This window comes from Alligator mississippiensis, chromosome 5 (genome assembly GCF_030867095.1).
Source record: "Alligator mississippiensis isolate rAllMis1 chromosome 5, rAllMis1, whole genome shotgun sequence".
Taxonomy (NCBI): domain Eukaryota; kingdom Metazoa; phylum Chordata; order Crocodylia; family Alligatoridae; genus Alligator; species Alligator mississippiensis.
In genome coordinates, this window is record NC_081828.1 from 125,992,742 (window position 1) to 126,014,788 (window position 22,047).

At 37.3% G+C, this 22,047-nt stretch overlaps 1 protein-coding gene across 6 annotated transcripts in view; it reads right to left on the bottom strand.

The window, feature by feature from the left end:
* Positions 1 to 4,664: 4,664 nt before the first annotated feature.
* Positions 4,665 to 22,047, bottom strand: part of STARD3NL (STARD3 N-terminal like) — a 50,366-nt gene continuing 32,983 nt past the window's right edge. For 5 of the 6 annotated variants that reach the window (XM_019483399.2, XM_019483398.2, XM_019483401.2 and 2 more), the window contains 6 exons: positions 20,667 to 20,744; positions 18,544 to 18,621; positions 16,486 to 16,539; positions 16,285 to 16,402; positions 13,064 to 13,162; positions 4,665 to 7,529 (listed from right to left, as the gene is read on the bottom strand). In XM_019483399.2, coding sequence (XP_019338944.1) covers positions 7,477 to 7,529; positions 13,064 to 13,162; positions 16,285 to 16,402; positions 16,486 to 16,539; positions 18,544 to 18,621; positions 20,667 to 20,744 — 480 coding nt within the window. In that variant the 3' untranslated portion in view covers positions 4,665 to 7,476. The remainder of the gene's footprint in view (positions 7,530 to 13,063; positions 13,163 to 16,284; positions 16,403 to 16,485; positions 16,540 to 18,543; positions 18,622 to 20,666; positions 20,745 to 22,047) is intronic. The other variant, XM_014602590.3, reaches the window with a different exon arrangement.

A 22,047-nucleotide genomic window follows, 5' to 3' on the forward strand; every position in this document is an offset into this window, starting at 1 on the left:
TTGCGCAGGCGGTTGGACTGGATGATCTTCCAACCCTAGTTTTCTATGACTCTATTAAAATGTTTTGGTTTAATCCACAATCAGCAGCAGAGTTCTCTGGCACCTTAAACTCTTTTCCAACTCTCAGCTTTATAAATCTTTCATGTACTTAATGTTCCACCTAGAATCAGAACTATTAATCTGTTGTTTTAAGGTAAAAAAGGTGCAGATCTAACTTGGGGCACATTATGCGTATGGGTACAGGCAAGTTGAGCCTAAAGCACTTGTAGGATAGAAAAAAAAAACTGTTAGGAGTACACTTGACACACGGATACAGTTGGTAATTATCTTTCAGAATTTCAGAGACTGAACTCTTAGTATTTCTACACTCTGTGTGAAGACTGATAAGACACGGTTTACATCTTTGTAAGTTCTTCAAGAAGTCAAAAAGTTTTAAAGCTATGAATTCTCTTTTTCTTTGCATATTACCATAGAAGATTGTTTTTCCTGCTGATTAAGTTACAAAACAGGTTTATTGAAAGTGTTTCTTACAGAATAGGTAAACTGGAAAAAATAGTATTGCTAGCATAGGACTGTTTTAAAAGACTTTGGCTAGGTTCCAAAATCTTGTTCATACAAAGTATTTCGCTTCAGGAACAGGCCTTCTGAAACCAAAAGCAATTCAGAATAGCTTCTACTTGCTTTTCAAGATGAATAGGAATTGAGAGCCTAACTGTAATTCAGAAGGCAGAATCTTATAGAAACACACATTTAAACTGGTTCATAGGATCATAGAAAAAGGACTGGAAGGGACCTCACAAGGTCATCTAGTCCAGTCCCCTGCTCAAGGCAAGATCATCCCTGACTAAAACTATCCCAGCAAAGTATCTAACTTCTAAAAATTTCTAAGCATGGAGGTTCCACAACTTATCTAGGTAGCCCGTTTCAATGCCTGACCACTCTCATACTCAAAGTTCTTCCTAACTTCCAGCCTAAATTTCCCCTGATGCTGCTTGAGGCCATTGCACCTAGTCCTGTCCTCCACAGTAACAGAAAAAAGCCCATCTCCATTCTCTCTATAATCAACCTTCAGGTATTTGAAGACTTATCAAGTCCCTCACTTCCCCCGTTGTCTTCTCTTCTGCATAAGCCTTTCCTCTTTCAGCATTCAAGTCTTGCCTCCAAAGCCCTAATCATTTTTGTTGCCCTGCACTGGTCTGCAAACTCTCCACAACCTTCTTGAAGCATGGGGCCCAAAACTGGACATGATACTCCAGAAGAGGCTTCAGCAGTGCTGAACAGAGGAAGAATCACTTCCCTTGATTTGCAAGTAACACGCCTGTTAATACAACCCAGTATACAGTTTGTTTTTTTTGGCAACAAGAGCACACTATTGGCTTATATTCATTTTTAGTCCACTGTAACCCCTATATCCTTCTCTGCAGTACTGGATCCTAGCCAGTTATTCACCAGTCTGTATTTGAACATGCAGTTATTGTCACAAGTGCAGGACTTTGCACTTATCCTTACTGAATCTCATCTCATTGATTGCAGACCATTGTTCTGCACTCTGGTCCCTAGCCCTATCTTTCAGAGTGTCTGCAATTTGGTGTCATCCACAAATTTGCAAAGTGTGCACTCCATCCCATAAATTAGTAATGAATGATGTTGAACAATACCAGACCGAGGACAGACCCCTGGGAAACACTTGATCCCTCCTTTCTAGCTAGACATTGAACCACTGAGGACTAGTTGTTGAGCACAATGATCCAAACAGTTATGTATCCACCTTACAGTACTTTTGTCTGTTTTGCATTTCCTTGCCTGTTAATGAGGATGTCGTAGGAGAGTGTCAACAGCGTTGCTAAAAATCAGCATATACCATAACCACTGCTCTCCCCTCATCCACGGTGCTTGTCATTTTATCATAGGAAATCAGATTGGTCAGGCATAACTTGCTCCTGGTGAATCCATGTGGCTCTTCCTGATCACCATGTTCTTCTCTAGATATTTCACCACAGATTCTCTGAGCACCTGCTCCATGATCTTTCTGGGTATCAGTGTCAGGCTGACTGGTCTGTAGTTCTCTGGATCCTCATTCTTTCCTTTTTTTTTTTTAATATTTGTCTTCTTCCAGTCATCTGGGACCTCACTTGACCTCCAAAAGTTCTCAAAAAGCCAAGTCTGAAATTAATCTCAGCCAATTTCTTCAGTACCCTTGGGTTCATCCTGTCTGGCTCTGCCTACTCAATAGCATCCAGCTTTTGTAAGTAATCCCTAACCTGTCTGCCATTACTCTAGGCTGATCATCTCCTTCCCTACCTCTGCTTCCAACTGCACTTATGAAGTGGTAGCTGTCCCTATTTGTGAAAGCTGAAGTAAAAAAAAAAAAAAAAAATCATTAAATACTTCAGCCTTTTCAGCACCACCTGTGACTAGATTGCCTTCTGCATTCTGTAAGGAACCCCTGCAATCTCCATTCCTCTTCTTGCTCTTGACATACTTTACTTGCAGAATCCCTTTTTATGGTATTTTATGTCCCTTACCAGCTGCATCTCAAAAGTGCTTTGGCCTTCCCAATTTCCTCCCTGAATGCCTGTGCAATAGTCTTATACTCTTCCCTGGTACTATGACCAAGTTTCCACTTTTCATAGGATTCCTTTTCGAGATTCAACTTCTTGAAAAGATCACTGGCTAGCAAGGCTAGTTTCCTGTTGCACTTTCCATTCTTCTGTATCATTGAGATAACTTGTTCCTGTGCCATTAAGAGAGCCTCCTTAAAGTACAGCCAGCTCTCCTGGACTCCTTTTCCCCTAAGATTTTCTCTCTATGGAACCCTGTCCATCAGGCCCCCAAGTTTGCTAAAGTTTCCTTTTCTGAAGTCCGGTGTCCTTATTCTGGTGCTCTCCTTCCCTCTTCACCCCTTGGATTTTGAACTCTTATCATTTCATGGTTACTGTCACCAGGTTACCTTTGACTTTCACAGTCTCAACCAATCCCTCCCTGTTTGTGAGCAGCAAGTCAAGAAGAGCATCCCCCTTGCCTCTCTACCATCTGAATCAAAAAGTTGGTTAGCTTGGTTTTCCAGGAAATGAAAGTAAAATACTTACGAGTAATCTCTGAAATAAAGATACTGCATTCAATTATAATGGCCTTTAATAACATTGACATTTTGGGGAAAAAGTCACAACAGAATCTCCACTGCTGCTGCTGTAGTCTAACCCCTGTGAGAACCAGAACAACCCATTACTACAAAGCTTTCATTAGGCTAGATTAGGGGTTGTAAACTAGTAACTCCACACCATTAAGAATCTGGCCAAAAGTCTTCCCTGCATTTCAGAGAGAAAAAATATATGTTCAATATTGTATGGAAGCATGTGAGCTAATTTGCCTATTCTATATTATGGTATTGATGTTGCCTATTCTATATTATGAATTTGCCTATTCTATATTATGCCTATTTAATCTAATTTGCCTATTCTATATTATGGTATTGAATCCAATTCTGGTATTGATATTGCCTGCAAACTATCCCAAACACTTCAGCAAAAAGAGTGAGAAAGTTTTTAAATAACATTAGATTGCAATATTTGAGATTTAAGTGTGAAATTGTGACCCTCTAGGTATTTTTCATATGGTCTAGAGCAAATATGGCTTAACTTTTCAAGTTTAGCATAAAAAAAGAGCTGCCTATATCCTGTTCTGCACCAGTTACCACATAGCAATGGCTGAGGTTTATCAAGTTTGTGGTAGCAAATTTCACAGTTGCAAGAGCTCATGAGCCCCAGGGTGACCTGTACTTAAACATGCTAAACATGGGGAGCCTGTAGATGTTTGTGTTATTTTGTTGTTGAATAGTGTGGTTACTTAGTGGAAATTTTTATACACTGAACCAGTCACTGCTAGTTCAGAAAAGGCAGGTTGTGGTCAGGATTTGTGATAAAAACAAGGACAGTTAAACCGCAGCCTGCTGCATGTTCCACCACAATATACTTAAAAATGATAGCTAATGGAAATACCAACCAAATAAAAGTGCCTGAATAACATGTACACAGTACAGTAGTACTTTATATTCTACAAACAGTAGCTTAATTTACAGTATGCTGAGGTACGCTATTAAAGAGAATAAATCTTTACTGCAAGGATCAAGGGACTGTCTGAAGCCTATAGGCAGGTATACTCCTGCTTCAACATCCTAATGTTATTACACAAGGTTTACAACCTTTCAGACTTTAGGTAACTTAATTGTGAAGGCAAATATCCTCAAATGAACATTTTACATCCAAACACACACATGTAGTGCTATAGAAAATATGATGTACCCAACCTGTTATGACCTCAGGTCTAACAACAGAAAAACTACTAGCTACACTGAAGTAAAAGGCAAACAGTTATTCAGAAATGATCATGTACATATTTCACCCACTGCATACTCATTATAGAACAGAAATTTTTGATGAAAAATGAGGTCAGACCGTCCGAAGGGAAGCCTGTGGTTTTTCTGATACAATTCTTGATAAACAGCATTAGGATTAATTTTTGCCATTAAAACACAGTGGAGTTGCTCACATAGAAAAGAAACTCTTTGGGACCACAATGTCTTTTTGCTCTGTATTTGTACTGCACCAGGTGCAATGGATCCATTTTTAGGTATTACTATACTATAAACAAACAAGAAAGCCATAATAAATTCAAATTTTATTGTCAAAACATTATTTCAAAGTACATATTATGAGTAACAATCCCCAGAACTCCACCACCCAAAGAAATGCTTTGTGCAAACTGGATGAAAAATATTCTGAAAAAATAAAATATTCTCTGTTGAGAATTGGGGGAAAAGATGCTTTTTTTCACTTCAATTTCTCTTTCTAGCTAGTGACACAAGTCTATTGAAACTACTGCTGCCACCTCGTAGGCCACTTCAGAGTAAAGCAGTGCCATCTACAATCATAGGAGGCTGGCTGTTGTGCACTTGTTAAAATTAACAAACAGGGCAAGATTTAAAGTGAGTAGTGAAGGGTTATTTCAATTTTGGGGTAACCCATTAGAGAGATCTTAAGGGTAGGTATTCCACATTAAGTCCCAGGCTGATCACCTGAAAAAAATCACAGCAATGAGTTTAGTCTTCTTGATTTCTCTAGCTAAGACACAGAAGAAAAGAATAAAAACTGCCATGTTTATAGTGAAGAACAGCACCAGTTCCTCAACTTTTTTTGGAAATCTTGGCTTACTGTAATATCTGATGAACAACTGCAACAGATGCACTTAAAAAGAATGTGATCCATAGTGTTTTGGTATTAATGCCAACATTTTCATCAATGGTGTTGAATTTACACTGGAAAATGATGCAAGGCAACATTAACAGTGATTTATATAAAAAGTTAAAAAAAAACAGCATAGAAAAGATTAAGTGAAAGAGATGACTGAAAATAAAAGGTGTTTTCTGTTCTTTGCACTAGACTGAAAATATTACTTGTGAACGTGAACTTTAACAGTATGTAATGACTGATTTATAAATGTGACCACCAGAAAGCAGGGCTTGGGATCACAAATCTTTCCAATATGTTAGACTTTATTTTTCATTCCCTCCTGCCCATGTAAACCTCATAATTTGTGAATACACCTAGCTTATGCAACCCCCCTTACCAAAACTGAGTCATGTCTATCCTCTGCAATGAAAACAAACCTGAACCAAAGGGTTATCAGACACCTTCTATTTAAACAAACAGGATTCTCCTGTAGCACAGGTTGCTACACGAGGAATTACACTCACCTAACACTAGACTGTATCACAGTGGGCAAAATTAAACCAACTTTTACATCTTTCCTATAAAATCTATGCAAGAACAAAAGTCAGTGTTAACTATTTGTTGCCAAAGAAGTGGGAAGAGCTAGCCTTCATCCAATAAGGGGGCAAACATATTAGAACAGGACATTGTCTTATTAATATTTTGCTTTATTTTAGAAACAGTGCATATATCCATTTAAAAAAAGAAAAATGAATGGAGTTAAAAAAGCAAATGTAAAATTAGTGACAAAACTTTGAACAAAGTAAAATAATTTCATCTAGTGAATTCAATCATTAAATATATTTTCATCATATAGAAGTTTTACTTCAATATATTACAGGTCTACTGATTAGGTACACAAGCACAACACTTTCCATTAACTATCTAGTCATTAGAAGATCAACTTCAATAATCATTTGAATACATTATGGATGAGTACTTTTTCCATATCAGCCAAGAGGCAGCCTAATATACATATGTGAACAAGATACAAGTTTGTGAGGTAACAGTACATGGGAATCACTCCCGTTGCTTTCTAATGAATAAGTTATTTTGTTAGCAGTTCCATCAGTAAGTTAATTACAGACATAGTCATTACAGTTTCAACATAATCACATTCCTGGCAACTTCTTATTTAGATTTTCACTCTGTAACAGATTAAACAAATCAAGATGAACAAATGGAGAATTTGATCCAAGAAGGCATCAGAGAGGGAGAGACTCAAAAGAAAAGAGCAACAGCTACTACTAGTAACATAAGCAGAAATAAGCTATGAAAAGAATTGCAAACTTCTAAGATTCATTCCTCACCAGTTAGAATAATTTTTGGTACAAACAGTGCACAGGGCAGGACAAATCTAAAAACCAGAGAAATAATTCTGTTTCTCCAACAGGCAATTAACAAAAAAGGACCCTTGATATACAAATGAAATAACTTACACTGAATTTTAAAGACAGAATGACAAACACAGATTACAAACTGCAAAAATCAAACCCTCTCCAAACAATATTTTGCCTCTTTATTCTTCTATTAAAAAAACCCCACAACCTTTTGACTCTTCACTTGAGACTCTAAACCCAACTAACGTCTCATCTTCTATCTTACCCCTCCTGTCATAGGGCTCTCTCCCTTTTTTCCCCCAAAAGAGATCTTTTAACTCTGTGCCCATTTCCAACCTTCCAGGTGAGCAGCAGGAATACCAGGGGGTCAACAGGTTTGCACACAGAGCTAATTCACTTCCCTTTACACTGTGCTCCATAAACAGTTCTTAGACCACAATCCAGTTAACAAATATGCTTTGACCTCATGAGTAACTGGCTCCAAGGCAGAAGACTGGGCTAATCAGAGCTAATAGGAAGGTCATAATCGAGACCCTGAATAGCCTAAAAAAATTGCTGAACAGTATTTGCTAGCAGAGAGACAGCACAACAAATAAAAACAGGACAGTTTCAAAATTGTTAACCCAGTGGAATTTTCAAGCTGTTTCTGGTCATCAGGCCAGCTTCCATCAGGCTGAAAGCCTCAATGCTAGCACAAACAACTGACTTCCTGTTGGATATACAACCCCTAGTTTGGGAACTGCCATATTAACTATTCACATAATGGCCAATTCCCAGTGTGCAAAGGGAATTAAATTAAAATGAAAAAATAATGTTACATGCAGGATGCATTTTCCCTAAAGCAGCACTTGCCTGCTATCTCATATTTGCTATACAACTGGTTTTTCACTATCCTGTTTTTCTTCAGATTCTTCATCAGATCCTGAATAGGAAGGAAAAAAGGGAAATTATTTATTTTGTGAAAGTAGTATCCAGGACCTTAAAATAAAGATGCTATTCAAACTGCATAGGCATTTTTTCCAATTTTACTTTAGAATATGTAGCCCATTATTAGCCTTTACATTTGTAATAGTTCATAAAACATTAGCTGATTAATAATCACTACCTCCCTTCCTCACCATGCCATGTTGAACATTAACAGTGTTTTAGACCAGGGGTTGTCAACCGGGGGTACACGTACCCCTGTTTTATACTGTCAGACCAAGCAAAAATGTAGTATGATCAGAACACAGTTGTGACCACTGTTGGGAATTTAACAATTTTTTATACAGAGGTTAAATAATTTAACCAAGGCCAAAGGAGAAGCCAGTATCAAGAGCAAGACTGGAATTCAGGACACAGTCATGTACTCAACTGACTGCACCATACACATCGATAATTACAGCATCTCAATCTACCAGACATTATCAGAAGAAGCATTCCTGAAGAATCTAGCTCCTTGTCTCAATAGTGCAAATTCACTTGGTAGAAGCTTCTTTTGCCAGCACCACATAACTGTGAAGTATGTATCTACAGAAAACTTTTCCAGGGGCTAAGAATTTATTCTGAATCCATTCCAGACTGAGATCAGCAATAGTTCTAAATTTATACATGGTTAAGGAGATTTTTTTGTCACTTCAAATTAATGTTCATTAGTTTTCCCGCAGGATACTTCTTTAATCAGCTTCAAGTTAATTTGAAAAAAAAAATGTTAATAACATGAATGTTGGTGCCCACTGCTGGAAGCAGGAGACACAAGGCAATTTAAATCTCTAACATCTGCTTTCTCTGACATCTAGACTCTGCAGTCTAGTATGCACATCAGACCTTTTACACTTCATTTCAAGAAGTTTAAAATGAGGAAATAAGATCAGTTCTTCAGAAGCTAATTAACTGGAGGTCTTCCTCACAATTAGTCTCATTTCAACATCATCCACATATACTTTTCAATCATTAGTGATCTTCTGCCTCCATTTCTGGATCTCATCTTTTTGACTTTACTGTCAAGACACAGCACACAATTGAGCAATAGTAAGGTAAAGACTCACAATGCATCAGCTGCTCTGTGGCAACTCCTAATGTATATGCTCTTACCCAGCAGCATAACTTAGTATGAGCTGGCTTTTATGGTTATATGAACATACACACAGGCAGCTGCAATACAGCAGCTGACATGCTGTAACTGTGAGCCGTCAGCATTGCTTGCGTGTCCCTGCCCTCAGTATTCTGGCATGTACAAATGAAATGATTCAGCTGGACACAGCACCCGAAGCTGAGGAAGAGATGCCCCTATCTCCAATGCCAATTAGTAAAAGGAAGTGCAGTCTGGGGCAGGGTTTCTCAACCCATGGGTCACAACCCTAAAGTGGGCCACAAAAATATATGAAAGGATCATGAATTACTTTATAAATGGATCAACAAACTTTAAAAATGGATTCTCCTTTAAAGAACAAAAGCATGGGAAATGGTGGTTTTTCCTTGCAGGCTGGAACTGCCAGCCTGCAAGGGGCTGCTTGGGGCTCCCCACACCCCACATCCCTCCCTGCCCCCCACACTGGGGGCAGCAGGTCAGGAGTGAGAGGCACTGGGTCAGGACTGGCCATCAACATTTATAAATGGGTCCTGGTACAAAAAAGGTTGAGAACTACTGACCTAGGGGATTTGAGTACCTCAGTCAATACCATAGTTTCAGGAAAGGCAGATCTATTAGTGAAGTGAAGGTACCATGTAAGTCAGGTAAGGATCGGCACAGGAATCACACATCTAGATGAGGATTTCTTTGCCCCTCCTTCATCCCGACACACCTGGCAGTGCCCGTGGCTAGAAAGAAATTTCTCTCGGCCTCTGAACCAGTCCATGGGAACATATATCTTAGTTTTATTTTTTCCTGTGAGAACCTCACTTGATCGCAGCAACGAAAGAGCTGTTTATGATGAGATGTGCCTGGGAATCTTGCTTTGGTTTTGTGCCAACCAGTTTGAAGCCAGGATGCAAACCTGGGACAAGAGTAGTGCTCCATTTTTTCACATGAAATCTGTGGTAAAAAGTAAAACCCACAGGGTCTGGAGGATTTTGTTTCTTGCCAAACTAGAAAAAAAGCATGAGATTTTCTTGTTGCGTGGTGTGACTTAACTGCCTCCTGAATGTTGAGGTTTAAATTATAAAATAACTGTAAAAAAAAAAAAATCTAACTGTTCTCAGGCTGGTTTTGCACCTGCTACAACTGTAATGGTTATGCAGCAATCTTTAGCCACTTACTGGAGATATAAGTACCGTAAATGAAGCTGGCCCATTCTAGTCAAAACGGACATTTTTTTCTTTTTTAAATACACTAGTTTAAATCAAATTCCATCTTCCAATAAAGCACTTCTAACTAATATTTCCTATTTTTTTAAATGTATTTATAAATGTTTTTCTGATCTCCTCTGGATGTTTAAGTTCATTTTGGCATGGGAGAAATTGACTGCACAGGGAGAGGGTGAAGTGACTACACACAAAGCTGTAAAAAATGCACAGAGCATACGGATAGGAAACCCCCCCCCCCCCCCCACCTCACATACCTCTAGAGAGGTATTTATTCAAAACCTCCCTAGAGTGCTGTTGCTAAATATAAAAACGATGTTTAGCATGACCCTTGAATGGCATTTCTAAACTATACAATACGGCTTCTCTGAATTTACAAAATATATCTAAGGATTTTAATTAAAATTTTTTCTTTTATTTTTATCCACAATCTCCCTTCTCTCTTTGAAGTCTTAAATGCAAATGATCAGAAATATGGTAATCACCTAATGTTAACACCAGTGCTGCCTCTATTATTTCTGGATGCACATCTCTCTTAAATTCATGGCATCACTACAGGATGGATTATCGTCATCATTCATCATGGAACACATTTGAATCCTGGTCTCTGATTCAGTTTTCTTTCTTCACAGCACAGAATTTGACATTACAACCCTAATGTAGTTTCTATTCTCCTTGTGTTTTTTTGCCAAAGATTAGGTTATATCTAGCAAATTACTTCTGCTAATATTCTTCAAAATCTGCTGAAAGCAAGATTAGACAAAAGATCTAAAAATAAAATAAATATCACTTAAAATATTTTCCAGTTTAAATTACCCAGAAAATATATTTTCAATCCATGCTTCTTCCAGTGACCATACTGTTATTTATAGTTTATAGCTACCCACGGGAAATATCACAACTTTATTTCAAAGCCAAGGAAGTTGCAAAGGTACGGTAGCATGAAACTGGTTTGTTCCATGTTTTGAACTGTCATGATGCCTCTTATCACCACTTGAAGGCAGTATAGGCAAACATTTTTATTCTGCTATGACATTTTAGCAGATGCTTTCACTTTACTTATTCTATTCATTACATTTTTACTGTAACAGCATTTCTTCTTAATTATCTCGGCACTCTTGTTCCTCAGTGATAGTGTAAGCTCATCTCCATATGATATGTAAACAGCACTGTCACTAATAGCCACATGGAGAAAAAAAAAGTAATCGCCAATACTGAGTAACAATGAAAACAGATTTGACCCTTTTTTTATGTTGTCGTTTTACAAAAGGACTGCAATTTTGGCATTTACATTGCTGTTCTTTACTATAGGTATTTTCACTGCACAAAAGGTTATTTGGTTTGTGCTGCCTAGCTAATTCTCTGTACATACAGACTTCTCTTAGGAGCTGTGGTATCCAAGAACTTGGAAGCTAAAAGGAACACATATTAACAGCTAGGTGGAGCTGTTGAACCAGAGATGTCTTTTGAAGACAGTTTAGAAAGATGAAACAAAATCTTTTCAGTAAGGAATCCAATCTAATCTGGACTATATACTATTATCTCCAGGGATCCATAGCCATAATTAAGATAGTTCAAAACACCCCACTTCTACCATTTCTAATGGCAGATTTTAAGGTGTCATAAATGTGTGGACCAACTGTCAAAATATTTCTAGAGCTGTAGACTCCTTACCATGCCAAGAGAATGGACCCTTTCATTCAAAGAACAGATGCAGATTTCCTTACTTCAGGAATACACCCACTGTACTACAACCAGATACAAGACCTTCCCCCGCTATTGTTGCTCTACATACAGATATCCTGTCTAATTTAATAGTTTGAAATATACCCAGAGAACCACAAGAGATCCCAAGGGACAAGCATGGAAGAAGAGGACTGGCCATAGAAAGGACCAGGAGGTAGCAAAAAGCAGGGCTGAGACGTTGCTAGCAAGTCTTAACTATTTGCATGTCTTAACTAACTATTTGCACTATTTGTTAAAAGTGATCCTAATCCCTGGCTGACGAGCTCCTTGCAAGAAGCTAAGTGAGATAATTCTGGGTTTTTTCCTTCTGTAAGTGAACACCCCTAAGGACAAAGCTATGAAGGGTCCCTAAACTAACTGTAAGGTCAGGAGCTGAATTAGTCTATAAAAAGTACTGCCAACATGAGTCTTTAAAAGACAACCTAACAAGACATGACCTTATCTCTAGTATTCTGCATATTATGTCAGCACTTTACCTGCCATCCTCTACATCCCTTTTTAAAATATGAAAATCTCTGTATTAAGAGCAGTTCTCTTCTCCTAAAGTGACTAATCTGACATGAAGGGTTCAACATCTGTGTCTCAGAACTCCGAATGAAACTGTCTGGGGCAAGTAAGCGCATCTTTGGATATGACTGTATAGCTATTTGTTTCTGGTTTATGTTTTCCTACCTTGACCTGACCATGGTTTACTGAAGATAAAATTGACATAAGCCTCAACAGAACTCAATTTCTTATATGCATCTGCAAAACTTTAAACAGAACTAAGTTTTCTAGTAATTGAAAAGCAAGAAAGGCCTCAGTCTCAAGTTATGATTTATGTTAAACTTGTTGTCCTTAGAACAACTTGTTGACAATAGAAATGATGCCTCATGAGGCTTCATGACACTATGGACACAAGAACCAAGGGCCTCAACTCTACCACTAATTATTTTATATGCTTCTGTTGAGTTTCCTATCTAAATGGTAAGCTTGTGTAATTAAACATATTTAAAGAATCATATCTGTATAAAAGATTTTATTTCAGTCTCTGCACAAGAAGAGGGAATCCCATAATTAATGTCTGACTGACTTGTGAAGTATTTTAAAATGTATTTTCTTATTTTTGTGTGGTGAAAAAATATATTTAAAGATGATTTTTGGGGGCAATGGATAAGTCTCAGATTTCTGCAGTGTTATACTCCTGTACAGCTTTTCACTTGCAAATATCTTTTTAGGTGTCACATAAGTAGGATTAAGAAAGAAGTCTGAGTTACAAATGGGTGAAATGCATCAAAAGACAGATAAAGACTACGTTCTCTGCAGCAAAAGCAAAAAAAAAATCTTTCTTGACATACAAGGTTAAATACCATCTGTGTTAAGAACAAGCCAAAGGAAATTAATACCAGAAGACAGTACTACCAGCATAAAAATTCAGAGCATAATTACCTGCTACAGATTCAGGTGGTGAATAAAACTGCCCATCAGACAGAAGTCCAGGCTGAAGAAGAGCTGCTCGCTCAGAGGCATCTTGGGCCAACAACAGCCCTAAAAAACAAAAACCCAATAAAAATGACTATCACTATTGCCTCTTAGTGTTTTAAATTCAGATTGATATTACCAAGATTTTTCTATATCAATCTCTGTAAACTGGGCTACTATAAAATAGTTAACCCTCTACAAAACACTTCATGATAACTAACACTACAATGGAAGACATCAAGCTAAAAACCAGAACTCTCCAGTTGGCTACTGAGAAGTCATATACAATTACTTGAGCATTTTTCTTTTTTCTACGGTATAAAATGTTCACTCCATTTGGCGATACCATAACTCTCCTAAGCAATGCCTAGTTTGGGGAACAAATTCAAGTCTTAGTGTAGGAAGTACCAATGGGCTTGTTACTGAAGCAGCACTGCTACTTGTTTCACATACACTTACACAAGTCTCAAATCACAAGCTCTAGAAAAGATATTAGGATTTTAAATCCATTACTGTAGCAAAGCAGGGATGCTCTGTATGGTTGTATTTGACACTTAGATGCTCATGTCCATACTTTATCCTCTGTCCCAAAGAAACTGTCCCAGATTTCTCTCTCTCTCTTTTTTTAAAATTTTGCTGTCACTGAAACTATACAACATATGGAAGTGACAAACAGACAGACTGTAATAATGGGAAACTGTGTAATCAGAGTTGAATCACCTAATTTTCCATCTCAGCCACCCATTTCCAGACAGCAATTTTGCCTTGCTACTCAGCACTCTAGAAGGCAACAATCAGAAGACACCAAACATTAGTGGTAAGAGGATAAATTGCAACTATAATAATTTTCACAAGGGAAATATATAGGAAAATAAAAACAAAGATGGAGAGGAATTACAAATGAGGCCAGGAATTTTTAAAGCTCGTTCAATGTGTAAGCCTCCAAAATTAAGCAACTCAGCATAGGGAAGGACCTACTACATGGGCTCTGTCTGTACTCAGACATATGACTGATCTGAAAGCCTTGCAAGGAGGTGGCTCGCATTAAATGTTTCAGGATTTTTTTCCAATGGGGTGGAGGGGAGGAGGGGGAACAAGTCTCTGAATAGGATCAAAGCAATTTTATCTAAGTGGTTAGCTCAGTGGTGCATACACATGTATGTACATGTTCCTAAGAAAAAAAAAAAAATGAGAAAAGCTTTGCTTTAAATTAGAAAACGATTTCTCCATGCAACAAGATATAAAAAAAAAAAAAAAAAAATCACATTACTAGATCTGGAATTATGGAGATTTATCTACACAGTCACAAACAGCTGCTATTATAGTTAGCTAATAACAACACTGAGTTATTGTAACTATAAATATTGGAATAAAGACTGGAGGGAGCATCCTTAATTGGATGCCATTACGCATCCAATAAAAGAGCCTGTTGAACTGTCTCAAACTGCAAAACTGTGTGCTATATGACAGCAGGCAGTGTTTTCTCTGAAAAATATCAGTAGCTCAAATAACAGCCCATTGACTTTGAAGCAAAAGAGTCCTTTAGAAACTTATATAAACTTTATTACTGAACAACACGAAAGATTTCTACACCTCCCTGCTATCTGACACCACCAGGGAAGAAATCCTGCATGAGCTACACAACAAAGAGCAAGCTCACAAAGACTCTCATGGACCCAGAGGGACAGTTTGCCAGCTTCTGCTTCCTCTGTGCAAAAATGAAGCTTATTTCCTACATATGGGGACTTTTTACCATCTTGAACTTTCCCTGAGCCTGATGAAGGGCACATGAGCCTGAAACCTTGCAGAAAAAGATTTTTTTTTTTTTTTTTTGCATTTTCCCTGTTGGTCTAATAAAAGGTATCATTTTGGAACCAAGAGTTCTAGATTTTTGCATTTCTTTAGAAATCTAGGCATTAACTATCTGTTTCAACCCACCAATACTGGAAATAAAATCTTTTGTTCTTACAGTAATTTTTAACCACTTGATATGTGAAAGCTACATGGTTTTCAGGTCAAGTTTTTTCTTGACTTATGAATATTCAATGTAAAAATGCACTAAAAAGAATTGGGCTGCTAATGTAAAAGTTTCTGGTTTTGAGTTCAGTGGATTGTTTCCTTGTTTATTTCTGAAGCTGCAAAAAGTATCAGTAACTCATACAAAACTTTCTTTTTATTATAAATTTGTTGTCCCTTCCTCATACAGAATAAAAGGAAAGTTATGAAAAATTGTGTTAAAATTTTTTCTTAAAAAAAGCAAAACAAAAACAAAAAACCAGATCCACTAATTTAATAATAATGTTTTGGATAAGATTTCTACATACAAAAAGGTTGCAGGGAAGAAAAGAAAAAACAAAGAGCCAGATTTGGTGTTCCGGAGTGATGTCGTTTGATAAGCAGTACCCAGGTTCCATTGATGCCATTATTAGGATTTATTGATCTAGCAAGCAAACGTTCCCTTAAGATCTTAAATGTTTTAAACCAAACTTTATCTTGTGATGCAAACATGGAAGATTCAATATAACCTGCCTCAACACATCAAAAATTAAAACCAGAAAGTTCCTTAGCAAAAACATCTACTCACTCCCCACCCTATCTTATGCAATCAATTAGTGTTTTGCTTCATCAAAACAATCAATACTACTCTTCTGCCCGTGAGGATACAAGAGGAAATGAAGTCAACAGTAGTTACGACAGGTTTCCCTCATTTTATGCAGGTTCTATATGTGGAAATTTGCTCTTATGCAATGACCCTTTTTATACCAAAAATTTGTTATATGCAAGTTAAATTCACTCTTATGCGATGGGTGTGGTAGAAGTCTGCAGTCAGCTGCTTTATGCAATGCATTGTGGGAGTGATGCACACCAAAATATAGTCTCCTGTGTGGATCTGTGCTCCTTGCTCGTTGTCTGCGACACATGTTTCTGTAGCCGCCATCCACATTTTCTGGTAACATTCACCACCATCCTGTGCTTGTGTGTACTGTTGACTGTTGTTGAGTACCAAAACTGTCTTGTAAAAGTGGTAGAAATGGGTCTAGGGGTCAGTACAGTTGAGGTCTTGGAATATCCCTATTTGTTACATTATAAAGTCGGTTCCCTTTATGCGAATTCGAATTATGTGCTGTTTTCCAGGAACACATGTACAGCATAAACCAAGAGAAACCTGTATTAGAAATTAAACTTACTGTTTTCTTCTTCTGCTTCTTGTGGCAATACTTTAAAATCCAGGAACCACGTTTCTATCCAGGCAAGTATGAAGGATATGATGGGCAGCACATAGCCAAAAGCACCTTGAGAGAACAGCTTGGGAATAAACAAACACAATTTTACAGAATCCCATTATAAAAAAAATAGAATGTCTCAACAATTTAGATCTGAATATATACCTTTGAGAGAATTACTTTTGCTAGTAAAAAGGCACTGGTCACTGCTGTTGTAAACTGAAAGAAAAAAAGACAGAACATTAAAACTGCAATATCAACTAGAGATTTACTTTTTCAGCTATGACATGGTATAATTATTTATTGATCAATAGAGGTACAGAATCCAAATCTCATTAAAATTTGCCCAACACTTAGGAAAATCTTAGTTTCTCTCTTCATCCCAGCCTTACTAATGGTACTAACTCAAATTTGATTGTCTAGAGAGGACAATTCCCCTGAATTTGGATACCTTCAAACCTGGGGGTACTTGCTTGCTTTCAAAGAGTAGAGAACAAAATTTAGAAACCGCACATATAGTGATTGCTTATATGTTCAGATATAATTCCCTATTTGTCATGAAATTACACACACACACACACACACACACACACACACACACTTCAGAACAAAAACACAATCCTTTCACTGACTTCCCAAAACCCATTTTAGCGAGATACTACTATGTACTATGTTTAAAATTAAAAGCTTTATTTTAGAAGGTGAGAGGGCTGATAGTTTAAATTGGAAGAGAAAACATTTTTGTATAAAATTAATGATTATGAAAGTGATATGTTAACAGCATTCACTTGAGCTGGGCATATTGCAAAGAGATGCTCTGCCTGCAGATGACCAAGTATTTCTTTCCTGCAGATGACCAAGTGATATTAAATTGTATAAACCTGTGGTTTTCTGAAACATAAGTGGGATATAAGATGCAATTAACACTTATTTTGGAAAAGGTCCCAAATGATTTTTTTTTGTCCCCAAAAGGAGGGATCAAGTGAGGGATACACCAATGAGGAACGAAACCTTGGTACCACATAGCCCCATAAATAAAGTTAGGTACATTTCATTTGCTTGACATATTCTAATGCTACACAAAATTATAAGCAGCAAGAGGATTTTGAGATGCACTCATTTTAGGACAGGGGGAGTGGTTGGGGGGGAGGGGGGGTTGGCAGGGAGGGAAAGCAACCAGCCTCTCAAATGTAGCTGCATTTGCTATTGGGTTTATGGGGTAAGCTGGCAATACACCTTTACTGAACCAAGGTACTGGATAGGGCTCAGAGTCAGCTTATTGTAAAACACTGCATATTTCTGCTTTGAAAACATTTTATGTAGAAAAGCCACATTTGCTTCACTCTACTCCTAGCACAATGCAAGGGAAAAATCATTTCTTGGATACGCAGCACAGTGAGCCAGCAGTATGTGCATTATTATATTATAGCCTGCAGTATCAACTGTAATCCACCATGTGGGTGGAAGAATGAGTCAGAGCAATTAAACAGTGTTAAACTTCCCCTCTCCTATTCAGCTACAGAAATAGTTACAGTAGAGATACTGCTCCAAACCACTGGGAAAAAAATCACTGTCTTATGACTGTCAAGCATAAAGCAAGATGGGTACAGCTGCAGATATCTAAAAATCTGAGTAAGGCAGTAGTGAATACAATAGATGATCTCTGGAGTTTACTACTGCCGTTTGTAATTTGCAGGTATAAGTACTAACTTTCGTCCTGATAAACTGTTTCCTTTCCTCCTTCATACTTCCTATTTTCAACTGCTGATTTGGGGAGCAGGGTTTTCAAAAGCTTGTTTTAAAGGAAACTAAGCTGGTGTAATAAGGGGCTATGAAGTGACAGGGTAAGCACAACAGCAACTGGTGACAGCAATACAAGGGGGAAAAAAAGTCAACCTATTCCTTTCGTTTTTATATCAAAAAGGAATTTGGAGTTAGGATTCTGCAAAAAGCATAAATGGTTCTTCTGAAACGATCACTGTACTCCTACTAGTGTGCGTTCAACAAGAACAATACCCTACTGGCCCCATAACACTTGTCTGCGTACTGGAAAAATCTTCCAGACTCAGACACCTTTGTTTGGCAAGTGACCGTTGTGTATTGACTTAATTATAGTATAGCATCCAGCTGATTCATAACAAGCAAACATTTGTAGGCATCTAGAATTTGTCTACATTTGACCCATTTCTGGTTAAAACTCAGTTATGCTCGTCTACTACTCACAGCTATTGCCCACCAATGGCGTAGTCTGCACATTGCATATGCAAGTATTAACACTTTAAATCGAAAGACTGCCAGTAGCTATAGAGAAAGGAAAAAAAATATTGGTTGGTTAATTCAGAACATATAGAAAACACACAAGATTCAGCTGACTAAATATACTGAATAGACTACAACCAACGGTAAGTTAATTTTTAGGAAAAATATTGAACAATCTGGCTTCTCAAATAGCAAAACATAGCACTGAATGGATCTATTCATATGCTTGAATGCTTATGTAAGTATATGAAACATCGTTCATATAAATTAAATCAGAGCACTATACAGGTAGACTTACACTTACATATGTCTCTGCAAGGTGGGGACCACAATGGTTATAGCTGTATGTAATTAACTTACTCAACATCTAACATTACTGAGTAAGTACAATTTAAAATTGCTAATAGTACAGATGGCAAAGGAAGGAAGAAACATATTTATATAAATATTTCTGCACTTATAAAGAACGTAAGAAGTTTGTTGAAATATTCATGTCTTATAAATATGCATATACTGCACTGTCATTGATTACCCCTTTATGAGTATATGTGCAAATTTGATTCAATATATTCTTGCTGTCAGAAAGAGTATTGTACCCATTTGAAGAATGATAAGTAATTCTTCCAGCACCCCTTGAAGGTAGATAGTTATGCACAGTTCATGACTAAAATTTGAGGCAGAGAGTCTACAGAACTTGCTCATGGCCAAAGAATGAGCCAGTGGCAAAGGAATGGTTAGAATTCTAAATTAAGAGAGTCAATGCATTTAGTTCTGTACTCATTCCCCAGAACAACTGTGCTAGGTCTGGCATCTTCTGTTAAAATGAGTTCACAAAAGAAAATTCACAAAATGTGAAATAAGTAAATAGCTAAGTTTAAGAGAAATATCTTTCATTTGACCAACAGTCAAGAATCATCAAGAATGAAAATAGCTCTGAAAATACAACACTAACCTATTTTAAAATATGTATTTGCATAAGATTGTTGACGTTCATGCTAGAAGCAGAAATGTTAATTATAAGCTAATTCCTGGACTTCAATAACTTTATTAGCATCCAAAGTTTCCCAATCTATACACATATATATTTCTACATCAGCAAATCTAACTAGAAGGTAGACTAATTTAAGCTGAACAAAGAGGTCTTTTAGTTTTCTGGAACTAAAGATATTGCAAAGAGTTGTTGAAAGAAGTACGATAGAACAATGTGGCTTTCTCGTACAGACTTGTCAACCCTCCCTGAAGGCATAGAAATCAGTTACAGTGTGGAAAAGGTGGCAAATTTCTATACCAGTTCCTCATCGGGCAATTCAATCTGCATCAAAGGATTGCTGCATCAGCAATTTCTCTCCCCAGGCTAGCAAGACATAAAAGCTCCGTAAAAGGATTAGGGGCCAGGGAAAAGGAAGAGCACATCCTGCAGAGCACAGGACCCAAACCACGAAACAACACATTCACATACTGAGATCTGCAAAATTCTTGCAATGATGAATGTCATCTCCATTGTCCCCCCCTAACATGGCCACAAAGCTACAATCTTATGAAAAATCAGAGAAAAATAAGTTTCCCCACTTAATACATGCACCCCAATTTTAGAATAGCAATTTTGCTGGGAAAAGATGCATGTGGTATAAGAAAACATGTTAAGTATCAGAACTGCTGTTCTACCTTCCACTCTGTTCAATGGTCCTGTATGTAAGTATGTAGGTGGAAGCAGGATCATTATACTTAAAGCAACCCATATTTTAATGCATCATAAATTTATTTTTTTAGGAAAGTTTAGAGAGATCCATTTCAGCTGAAATGGGTAAACCTACAACAAACTTTACCCCTGCAGATATACATTATTCTGCACGCAACCTATCCCTCACTATCAACCATCTGTTTCACTGGCATGTACCAATATGAGAATATAAAACCTAAAAGAAATTAGTGGAGCACATGTTCCTCTGGCTTAAATTCTAAGAGAATCTAACCCTTACACAGTACCCAGATTAGGGTATAATAAAAGCTAAAATGTCTTGGGGGGGGGGGGATATCCACACTGTTTTGTTATTTTTCAATAAACTGTGAAACAACAAAACACTTACAAATATATCAAAATATGAAGAATAGTAGTCATATTGCAAGACTTCCTTCTCTAAAGTAGTCTCAATGCCCCCATTTACCTAGAAGGAAAAAAAAATACATCATTTATAACTTTAAATTGGAAAATTATTGATATCCAAATGCTTGCATAGAGTTACTGACAGGATTAGACTCCTCAGAATAGATTCAAAACAGCCAACTGGCTGAGCAGGAAGCAGCCTAACATCAGTATGTAACGACCAAGAGCTAGGTCAACAGGAAACAAGGGGGCAGGGATGAGTCTGAAATTCTACCTCTCCTGGGACCTCAGTGATCTTTTATTCAGGACTTCAAAACAAATATCCCCATGCATTCAGGACGCATAGCATGAGCAGTATTCAATTTTTTCTTTTAAAAGATAGAGGAGATGATGGCTGTGGTTGTCTGCCTCTTTATGAAAAAACCTACTGGTTAGAGCACTCACCTGGGATATGGAACATCAAGCTGACAGTCTCTTTTCTGCTTAAGGAGAAACCCACATTTTACAATTCCCAGGAGAGTGCCTTAACCGCCAGACTTATAAGATATTCTGGTTATGGGCACTATCCACTCCTAATGAAGCAGTATTACCCTGAAGAAAATAATCTGAGATTCACTGGGTAAGGAATAACTAGTACTGTATTTGTAGCTAAGCAGCTAAGGCATTCACTAGGAGTAGGAGTCTTGTTTTCCATACCCTGCTTCCAGGATTATTTCTCGATTTTGACTTTGAACTGTGTAAAAAAAGCCAACATACTGCACTAAGAAACTATGGGAACAAGTGTGATAAATAAAATGAGCGTTTCTGAATGGTTTGTTTTTGCCAATTGAATACAAAATATCAGTTATTTAATATACCTGCTCACTGATGGCACAAAACAAATTCAAAGACATTTTTGTAGAATCTGTAAAAGCATTTACATGGTACTAGAAGCAATGAAACCATGCAAGCCCCCTTCGTTAGCAGCTTGTCCCACATCTTCTATACTGCTATATAACTATCAAGTGCAAAACTTGTAAAATGGTGGATAAAACATCACTTTAAAAACTGAAATACAGAACCTAGGTTTCTATATTCTAATCATTTCACACTATGCCCTGAATGGCACAATAGCTACAAAGAAAGATGCTTCAAATTGTATTTCTGATGGAATGTTTTCCTTTAAAAACCATGGTAGGATTAATCATGCAGTTGTTGCATTTCCAACATGAGCACTGGAACAGAATTAAATAAAAAAAACAAACAAACAAGCACACAATCCTGAAGAAAGACTAAAAGCCTGCACTATTTATCTTTCTCCAATTGGAACAGTACTTTAGTTCCATGAACTGAGTGGCTTCCTTGCCCTGGTCTGATTATATTTC